The sequence below is a fragment of the Anolis sagrei genome, chromosome 6, assembly GCF_037176765.1.
Source record: "Anolis sagrei isolate rAnoSag1 chromosome 6, rAnoSag1.mat, whole genome shotgun sequence".
NCBI lineage: Eukaryota > Metazoa > Chordata > Lepidosauria > Squamata > Dactyloidae > Anolis > Anolis sagrei.
The window spans coordinates 12,244,562-12,255,148 of NC_090026.1; the positions used below are offsets into that span (position 1 = coordinate 12,244,562).

Here is a 10,587-nt window from a genome sequence, read left to right on the forward strand (position 1 = left end):
ACCACTGGGACCACATGTCCTGTTTTATGCCAGAGCCATTGCAGTTCAATTTTGAGGTCATGATAATGGCTGAGTTTTTCCTGTTGTTTTTCCTCAAAGCGGCTGTCACCTGGTATGGCGACATCAATAATCCAAACTTTTTTCTTTCCACAATTGTGATGTCTGGTGAATTGTGTTCCAAAACTTTGTCAATCTGGATTCGAAAGTCCTACAGTATTTTTGTGTGTTCATTTTCCACAACCTTTGCAGGTTTATAATCCCACCAATTCTTTACTGCTGGCAGGTGGTACTTGTGACATAAGTTTAATGTTTCATTTGGGCCACAGAGCTGTGTCTTTGTTTGTAGTCCATCTGTGCAATTTTCTTGAAGCAGCTGAGGATATGGTCTATGGATTCATCAGCTTCCTTGCACAGTCTGCATTTGGGTCATCAGCTGATTTTTCAATCCTGGACTACTACTACTACTACTACTTATTATTATTATTATTATTATTATTATTATTATTATTATGGGATGGTGTTTTAAGAAGCCCATCTCTTCCCTGAACTAGGGCTCTACAAGATATCATGATGCAATGTTTTATTCAGCATATTATGAGCTACTGTTTTATGTTTTATTATAGTTTGAAATGTGGCATATAATTCTCATTACAGAGGGGTCACTCAGTTTTACCAGCACATCCTGGCCGTGGTGTTTGCTGTAAAGGAGATAAATGAGAATCTCCAGATCTTACCTAATGTCACTGTGGGCTTTCATATCTACAACAACAATTTTCATCCAATTTGGACCTATCTAGCCACAATGAAGCTTCTCTCAACAAGAGACAGATTTATCCCTAACTTCAAATGCGATACCCAAAAGATTTTTCCAGCAGTCATTGCGGGACCCAACTCTAACATTTGCTTCCTCATGTCACACATCCTGAGCATCTACAAAATTGCGCAGGTAAGAACATGATAGTTGGAAGGAATGTTAGAACATGTAAATTTGGAAGAAGATCTAGATGACCTACCCAGCTTTAAATGAAAGTTATGTCTTCAGGTGTACCACTTTGGGTTATTACAGGTGGAGGAATGCAGCACCTCCATCTGCCATAGCTCCCCCTACAAGCCACCCATTTGCCTTAAAACAGGGTACTCCTCCCATATAACCAGTGAGTTCAAGGATTGATCCTCAGTCATTTGAAGGACTAAATCTTCCTTAGACCTTCTTAGACTCATTGGTGGTAACAAGGGAGAAGAGCTCCTTGGTAGCTCCTCAAAGACTTTGGAACTTAGAAAGACCATGATAGCCTCATCTTCGCTCTATTCAGTCAGCAAATTGAAACATCTTTAAGCTCTCGGGCTTTTACAAATTGACTGAGTGGGATTTCAAGCTGCACGTGTGCACACACACATTTTTTATGTTTCACGTATCTGTAAACCTTTCATTTTATTCTTCCTTGGCTTTTATTCCCAGATCACATATAGCTCTGCTACAGAAGAGAATAACCAAAATGAGGCTGCCTTCTTCCACTGGATGTTCCCAACTGGGAATAAGCAGCAGATGTGGCTGCTCAGGTTGTTGCTCCTTTTTAGGTGGATATGGATTGGGGTGATCTATGATGAAGCTGAGAGTCTAGAAAGGTTTGTGATGGGGTTGCTTCCCATGCTTACTCAGAATGGTATTTGCATTGACATCATTGAGAAATTACCAGCAAAACATTTTCGGAAAGGTGTCATTGAAGCTATAAATGACTGGACTGACACATTTCGGCGTGTCTTCAACAGCTCAGCCACTGCCATAATATTTCATGGTGAGGTTCAGAGTATGATTTATTTAAGAATTATGGAGCACCTTTTCAAATCTGAAGGTATATCAATTCAAAACCAAAGAAAAGTTTGGATTATGACAGGGGAGATTGATTTCACATCATCCCTCGATCAAAAATCAATGGATATACATTTCCTCCATGGTGCTCTATCCTTGACACTTCATTCGAAGGAGGTGTTAGGATTCAGACAATTTCTGCAGACAAGAAAGCATACCTCAGAAAAGGGGGATGGCTTTGTGAGGGCTTTCTGGCAAGAGGCATTTAATTGCCTATTCCCCACCTCTGCCCTGGATGAACTGGATGAGAACATGTGCACTGGAGAAGAGAAACTGGAGACTCTTCCAAGCTCAATTTTTGAAATGAGCATGTCTATCCACAGCTATGCAATTTATAATGCAGTCTATGCCCTGACATATGCTTTCCATGCCATGTATTCATCCCCATCAAAGAGGAGAGCAGTGATGACTGGAGGGAGAAGGAGTATGTTAACTCCACAATCATGGCAGGTACTGTCCTTAGCAGAACACCTCACATATATTAAAGCAACAGCCATCATCAGTTGCATATGATACAGTCGACTAAGTGCTGTTTTGCACTATGCAAACATAGGATTATGATTCAATTTTAATTGTCATCCTTTGGATTCCTGGGATTTGCAGTTTCAGGAAGGGTATTTAGAACATTTAGAACTAACCTCATCACAAGTTTGAGGAAATTAAATCTCAGGATTCACCCCTGGTAATTAAAGTGGAATAATAGGTTGTTGTAGGTTTTTTGGGCTGTATAGCCATGTTTTAGAAGCATTCTCTCCCTACCTTTCACCTTCATCTGTGGCAGGCATCTTCTGAGGATGCCTGCCATAGATGCAGGCAAAACGTCAGGAGTGAATGCTTCTAGAACATGGCCATACAACCAGGGGCGGCCCAACCCATTATGCAAAGTAAGCATTCTCAGTATAGTTGATTTTGCCCAGGGGCGCTCTTGAGGTGCTCTTGGGGGAAAATAGACCTTGACATATGCGGGTTGTAGTTACTGGGATGTATAGTTCACCTAAAAATCAAAGAGCATTCTGAACTCCACCAATGATGGAATTGAACCAAATATGGCACACAGAACTCACAAGACGAACAGAAAATATATATCAAATATTGGTTGGGGGGGGAGGGGGTGCGCGCCAAAATACTGTTTGCTTACCATTGAAAATTACCTAGGGCTGCCTCTGCATACAACAACAACCCAGCGATTTCGGCCATGAAAGCCTTCGACAATACAGTGGAATAATAATTTGCGTAGTTCAAAAGAGCCTCAAGTTAGCCCACAAGATTCCTTTGTTGTGATTTGAATTCAGTTACATTTTTACTACATTCTGAATCTACACATGGACACATACCTGGGAATCTAAAGGTAAACTGATCTTACTGCCAAGGTGTTTGCAAATCTCATAACTCTTGCATGTGAGAATTAAGCTAGTAAAGATTTATAACTCTAAGAGATATCTTCATGATCTTTGTCACAAGCATTAATCTGACTAAAGCTTTTTTAAAGGGAACCTTAACTCAAAACATTATCACACAAAGTACATATGTTTATGTGGCTGTGTTTCTTCCATTTAGATCTCCCATTACCTGAGAAGTCGGTCATTTAACAACAGTGCTGGGGAGTTTTCCATTGACCAAAATGGAGAAGTTGTTGGTGGATATGATATTATTAATTGGGTCACTTTCCCAAATCTGTCTTTTCTTCGTGTTAAAGTTGGATATGTAGGTTTAGAGGATTCCAGAGGCCGATCCTTCACCATTGATGCAGATGCCATTGAATGGCCCAGCATATTTAACCAGGCAAGGTCTACATAGATGCTCACAATATATGTGTATTTAAAGTAGCTTATTATCTGTGCACTTGATATCTCTGTCTTTAGGGATGGATTGGAATTTCATTTCAGCTCAGTTGTAAGAAAATTAGTAAATTAATAAAATTAGTAAAATAATAAATAATAACAACATCTTATTCCCGCTCGGCTTCTTGCGGGAATTCCAATGAGATGCCACATAACACCAATCTTACTACAGCTGCATTGGTTACCAATTGAGCACTGGATCACTTTCAAAGTGATGGTACTCACCTTTAAGGCCTTGCATGGTCTGGGGCTGATGTACCTGATGGACCGCCTCACCCCCTACCAACCCCAGAGATCCCTCCGTTCTGAGGACCAAGATTTGTTGGAAATTCCCAATGTCAAGACCTTGCGTCTAGCAGCAACCAGACGCAGAGCCTTTACAGCAGTGGCACCATCACTCTGGAATAGTCTGCCACCTGAAGTCGGTGCCTTGCGGGACTTATCAGTTTCCGCAGGGCATGTAAGACATACCTGTTTCGACAGGCCTTTGATTGTTGATATTGCTGTTTTTAAATTGTTTTTAAATTGTGTTAGATTTTAGTCATTCTTGTAAGCCGCTCCGAGCACCAGGGGAGTGGTGGCATATAAGTTCGAATAATAAATAAATAAATAAATAAATAAATAAAATTTATAGTCCCCCTATCTCCCCAAGGGGACTCAGGGCCAATGACAGTACACATACACGGCAAACATTAAATGGCATTTTGAATAGACAGGACAGAGACAGACAGAATAGAAAGGAGGTATGTTGTGTCAACGGCCAGCTTTTTGGCGCCTTGGAGGTTGTGCTTGAATCCAGCCACAAGGGGGAGCTGTCACTCCATCCTCTATGATGAAGAGCATCAGGACTTCTTCCTTTCAGTTGCAGGGCATCTTCTGATCTTTTTCTTGCTTGTTTTAGAGGTACCTAATTTATCCCCTGGTGGCGCAGTGGGTTAAAACACTGAGCTGCTGATCTTGTTGACCTAAAGGTTGTAGGGTCGAATCCGGGGAGCGGTATGAGCTCCCACTGTCAGCCCCAGCTTCTGCCAACCTAGCAGTTCGAAAACATGCAGATATGAGTAGATCAATAGGTACTGCTCTGGCAGGAAGGTAACGGTGCTCCATACAGTCATGCCATCCACATGACCTTGGAGGTGTCTACGAACAACGCTGGCTCTTCAGCTTAGAAATGGAGATGAACACCACCCCCCAGAGTCAGACACAACTGGACCTAATGTCAGGGGAAAACCTTTACCTTTACCTTTTAATTTCTCTACTTACAGCTCAAACTGTTTTTGAACTGCTGAGGTAAACAGTAAGCTGGGCCGACAGTCGGCAACTTATACCAACCTGGAGCTTTGAACTTGCAACCTTTCAGTTGGTAGATCTTATCATTGCTGGTGATTTAACAGCTGTGCTAAAGCCCGGCAAAAAAATATCTCAATGATCAGCCTAAAAGTAGAACATTGGAAAAATCTGTGGACTTTAAGGAAATTTCAGGAGTTGCCTCTGGGGGGTCGGGGGGGGGGGGGCGGTCTGAAAGACATATTTGCACAATTCTCCACATTTTACTCCTTTTAAGTTGAAGGGCAGAACACAGTTCATGGACTGGTCTTTCCCTCCCCAGAGGCCCTTCCACACAGCCCTATGTTCCAGAATATCTAGGCAGAAAATCCCACAATATCTGATTTGAAGTGGGTTATCTGAGTCCACACTCAGATAATGTGGGAATCTCTGTCTTGCTATTCTGGGATATAGGGGTGTGTGGAAGAGCACCAGCTTAAAAGAGAGTAAAATGAGGAAAACTGTAACACGTATAAGAAGATATATCTCTATCTCTATCTCTATCTCTATCTCTATCTCTATCTCTATCTCTATCTCTATCTCTCTATCTCTCTAACTCTCTATCTCTCTATCTCTCTATCTCTCTATCTCTCTATCTCTCTATCTCTCTATCTCTCTATCTCTCTATCTATCTATCTATCTATCTATCTATCTATCTATCTATCTATCTATCCTGTTTATGCAGTGTATTGATGAACAACAAAACAAAAACGTGATCAGGATGCTTACATATGATCATCTTTTGACCTATGCACTAGACTTGATTCCTTTTCCCTCCGGTCAGATTACTTAGAAATTGTGAAGATGTTATTGTCATTGTTTTTCATAATGCTGAAATATTCCCCTCTTTCATTTCTGAACAGACACGGCCATTATCACTGTGCAATGACGAATGCTCCCCAGGAAATAGAAAGTTAAATGTAGAAGGGCAGCCATTCTGTTGCTATGATTGCCTTCCGTGTCCTGAAGGGGAGATTTCCATCTATACAGGTAGGAGATGAGGCTTTCCCCCAGCATTTCCACCTCCAGGCAGACAGTTCCTAAATCAAATCTTACTTGCATCAAGCCATGGGCCATTGCAATCACAGTGGCTTTTGGTATTTGTTGGATGTTAGTTGCAGGCCTCCCGTGGATACCAGAATGCATTAATTCTTAAGTCTCTTTATATACAGTGATGTAGTAATGGTATCTGTTATACAAAATGACAAAATCAAGGTGTATATTTTGATTGTTGTTGTTGTTCATTCGTTTAGTCGTCTCTGACTCTTTGTGACCTCATGGACCAGCCCACGCCAGAGCTCCCTGTTGGCCCTCACCACCCCCTGCTCCTTCAAGGTCAGTCCAGTCACTTCAAGGATGCCATCAATCCATCTTGCCCTTGGTCGGCCCCTCTTCCTTTTGCCTTCCACTTTCCCCAGAATAATTGTCTTCTCTAGGCTTTGCTGTCTCCTCATGATGTGGCCAAAGTACTTCAACTTTGTCTCTAGTCTCCTTCCCTCCAATGAGCAGTCGGGCTTTATTTCCTGGAGGATGGACTGGTTGGATCTTCTCGCAGTCCAAGGCACGCTCAATTTTGATTGTATATGTTAAAAAAAATCAAGCCATGGATGGTTGAATTCATGGTTGCAGAATAAGTGCATACTGACACAAATGAGCAACATGAAAGATTATTAGTATAGGTTCTTGTGGGTTTTTTCGGGCTATAGAGCCATGTTCTAGGAGAAATGCCTCTAGAACATGGCTCTATAGCCCGAAAAAAACCACAAGAACCTAGTGATTCCAGCCATGAAAGCCTTCGACAATTATTAGTATAAATACTAAGTCTTATTTCTAACAGTATAGCCAAAAGACCTTAGCATACATATAAGACCATTCATGAGAGAGAGAGGGGTGGGGGAAGGGGAGGGGGAGATAATGCAATTTAAAATTCAGTATTTCTCTGTGTCCTTGTTAGCAACAATTGCTGAAAGTTTTACTGTGCATTGTGACAGTAGGATTGTGATTCTCAAGTGATCAAACAGACAGCCATTTCCCTCAATTCTAAATGCATGTGTAGGTTTTGCTAACTAATACAGATAATTATCTTGAACATGATGATTGAGAATACTGCTGATTCCATCTTGTTGGCAAGTGCAGACAAGATGGAACCAGCAGCAACCTCAGTCTTATGATGTAGAGATGAACAAAGACCCATCAAGGCAAAATTGCTTATGTGTTCTTCAAATTGGTGACTAGAGAGTGAAGGAAGGAAGGAAGGAAGGAAGGAAGGAAGGAAGGAAGGAAGGAAGGAAGGAAGGAAGGAAGGAAGGAAGGAAGGGTGCTTTTTTAACCTTATTGCACAAACCCAGACTCCCTTGCAAGGAAGAAAGGAAAAGATCCCAGGAACAAAAGGGGGATACTAACTAGGCTTGTGCAATTTGGCTGGCAGGTGATCTGGTTTTGGGATCTGAATTTTGTTGGGCACCCAGATCCGTTTTATGGAAGTCTCCTGAAAATCGGCTAATGAAAATGTCTGTATTTGGCTAGGCAGCCAAAAGATCTAGGAAGATCTGGTCAATTGGTGGCAATGGAGAACTTACAAGGCTCCCCTTTCTGTTCCTGGGATCCTTTCCTTTCTTCCTTGCAAGGGAGTCTGGGTTTGAGCAATGGGGTTAAGGAAGCAGTACGTAAGACACATCATAGCATTCTTCTAATCAGATTGGTCCAACAGGCAGGGCTCACCGGGAAACCCTGTATGACTAACACATGGCAGCTTCTGATGCCAAATAGGGGAGGAGGAGCCGTGATCGGCTGGACATGGTCGTGTAATGAACAAAAAAATGTGGTGGCTGGGCCCTTACTGTTACAGCCATCTGGCCATGCCGAACAAGCCGCATTGCCCAAAGGATTGGATTGACCACTCCGAATCCGTGCACAAGCCTATTACTAACTACTTCCCATCCATTTCAGTATACACAGTTTGAACTTCTGCAAAGAGTCCTTCTTCCTCCAATGCAAGTCTAGTGATGTCTTTTCCCAAAACATATTTGTGTGATATAGATTTATTTGAGACAATAGGAAAAGTCATACAAAAGCTCTTCGTCTGGACAAAGTTAAAACTCATATGCAACTGTGTTGTCCAGGATCTATTTGTGTCCTAGGTCACTAGTGACTGAAGGAATCTTAACACAGTTAAACCAAGTATGTAAACATACCTCTGAATGAATGCTGCAACCTTCCTAGAATCACAGATTCATAGAATTGGAAAAAACCACGAAGTCCATCCAGTCCAACCCACTTTCATGCAGGAACACACAATCAAAGCACCTATTCTGATTCTGCTATACCTTATTTAAAACTATGGAAACCTAAGTCTTGCTTTTTAGAGCTTCTCACCATAGAACAGCCAAGTATGTAAATTTTGCCTGAGTTCACATTTATTTTTTTTCCAGATGAGGACAGATGTTTTCAGTGTCAAGAGGGCTATTATTCAAACAAGAACCATGACTTTTGCCTTCGAAAGGTTGTAACATTCTTGTCTTATGAGGAACCTTTGGGAATTGGTTTGGCGACTTCTGCCGTTGCCCTCTCTTTCATGACCGCTCTGGTGTTAGCAATCTTTGTGAAGTACCACAACACACCCATTGTGAAAGTGAACAACCGGATGCTCTCCTACACCCTTCTCATCTCCCTCCTGCTCTCCTTCCTCTGCACTTTGCTATTCATTGGCCAACCTCAGAAGATGACCTGTCTCCTCCGACAAACAGCTTTTGGAATTGTCTTTTCCGTGGTTATTTCTTGCTTGTTGGCCAAAACCACCACCGTTGTGATAGCCTTTATGGCCAATAAGCCAGGATCCACAATGAATAAATGGGTAGGAAAAAGGTTGGCCACATCCATTGTCCTGTCATGCTCCCTTATTCAAGCCATGATTTGTACACTGTGGCTGGCAACCTCACCACCATTCCCAGACTCTGACACAGAATTATATGCTCAAAATAGTGTATTGAAATGCAATGAAGGCTCTGACATCATGTTTTATTGTGTCCTGGGCTTTATGGGCTTCCTGGCTATTATCAGCTTGACTGTGGCCTTCCTGGCAAGGAAGTTACCTGACAGCTTTAATGAAGCCAAGTTTATCACCTTCAGCATGTTGCTCTTTTGCAGCGTCTGGTTAACCTTTGTTCCAACCTATCTTTCCACCAAAGGCAAATACACGGTGGCTGTGGAGATCTTCTCCATCTTGGCTTCCAGTGCTGGATTACTAGGTTTTATCTTTTCCCCCAAATGCTATATTATCCTCTTTAGGCCTGAGCAGAACAAAAGAGAGCAGCTAATGAAAAGGAAAGGTTAGGAAATGCTTTCTGCCTTCCTTTTTGATTTACAATTGACATCTGGATGCATATACAATGACATTTATATTTAAATATATTGGAAAGGTTCAACCCATGTTCCATCCTTCATTGTGTTCAATAGACACTGTGAGGGAGCCACATGCATTTTATGTACAAGGCACAAATACACATTTTATCTGTTCCGTAGGACAAGGATCTTTGGGAAGGCTTCACTATCCCAATTACACTGGAACAAACAGAAAAAAGTACATGGTTATATTAACACATTTTTTTCTTTGCTGATTTAGATACACTTTCAAAAAGCAGCAGTAACAATAGCTTACTGACATTTGGAGAGTAGTGCTGGAACAAAATAAAGCAGCGCTTGCACTGCAGTCACCTTATTGTTTTTAGAAAGCTTAGTAGAACAACTTATGGAGAACTGCGTACTCTCCAATGTTTCACAGACTAAAGATGGAGCACATGTGGCTTAGTAACATTAGTGTGTCCAAGGTAGTAAAATTATCAATGAGGATGAAAAGGCAAGCTAGGAAAATAATACATTAGTATGGTGATATCTATGTTGAACAAAAAGAATAAAAAGGAGTAGGGGAACAAAATGGCAGGTTACCTATAGTAAAGGATTCACTAGGCAGAGGTTGGAAATAATAATATATGTGACTTTATATTTCTTTATCTATTTATTTCTTTATTTATTTATCATATTTATATACCACCTTTCTCAGCCCAAAGGTTGAATATTTATGTTGTTTAATACTGTTCAAATATTTGTATATTTAAGTTGTATTGAAATGCTTTTAGTTGTAAGCTGCTTTGAGTCTTCGTATGGAGAGAAAAAGTGGGATTATAAATAAACATAATAATAATAGTAATAGTAATAATAATAATAATAATAATAATAATAATAATATTGGCTTGGATCCACAAGTATCTTCCCAACATTGTTTCTGTGGCCTGCAACCAGTCAAGAGACACTGGAACTGATTGAAATTCAAGGTGAAAGAATTGGTGGAATAAAACTGGCAATTCCCACTGTTTTTCTGTGTATCCTTATTGAAGCCATATTTGTTCATAATACTTGGCTACCCAGCTGGTTTTCTTAGTTTCTAACAGTCAACAGTTTTAAAGAAAATTTTCTGCATTTTCCTATGGTTCATGACTGATTTCTCATTGTATGTGGTGGGTCATTTCTAGGTTTCTCTTTCAAAACAGTAGC

At 40.9% G+C, this 10,587-nt stretch overlaps 1 protein-coding gene across 1 annotated transcript; it reads left to right on the top strand.

The window, feature by feature from the left end:
- Positions 1 to 802: 802 nt before the first annotated feature.
- LOC132779238 (vomeronasal type-2 receptor 26-like) lies at positions 803 to 9,370 on the top strand. The gene is made up of 4 exons (XM_067469581.1): positions 803 to 946; positions 1,460 to 1,626; positions 5,822 to 6,027; positions 8,469 to 9,370. The coding sequence occupies exons 1-4, from the start codon at positions 803 to 805 to the stop codon at positions 9,368 to 9,370; spliced, it is 1,419 nt and encodes a 472-aa protein (XP_067325682.1).
- The last annotated feature ends 1,217 nt before the right edge of the window (positions 9,371 to 10,587 follow it).

Bases quoted from the DNA above. Each gene is read 5' to 3' on its own strand.
- LOC132779238 (XM_067469581.1), top strand. From the start codon at position 803: ATGAAGCTTCTCTCAACAAGAGACAGATTTATCCCTAACTTCAAATGC. The intron at 947-1,459 runs GTAAGAACATGA...TTTTATTCCCAG, and splicing joins GCATCTACAAAATTGCGCAG to ATCACATATAGCTCTGCTAC. The intron at 1,627-5,821 runs GTTTGTGATGGG...CCCTCCGGTCAG, and splicing joins GAAGCTGAGAGTCTAGAAAG to ATTACTTAGAAATTGTGAAG.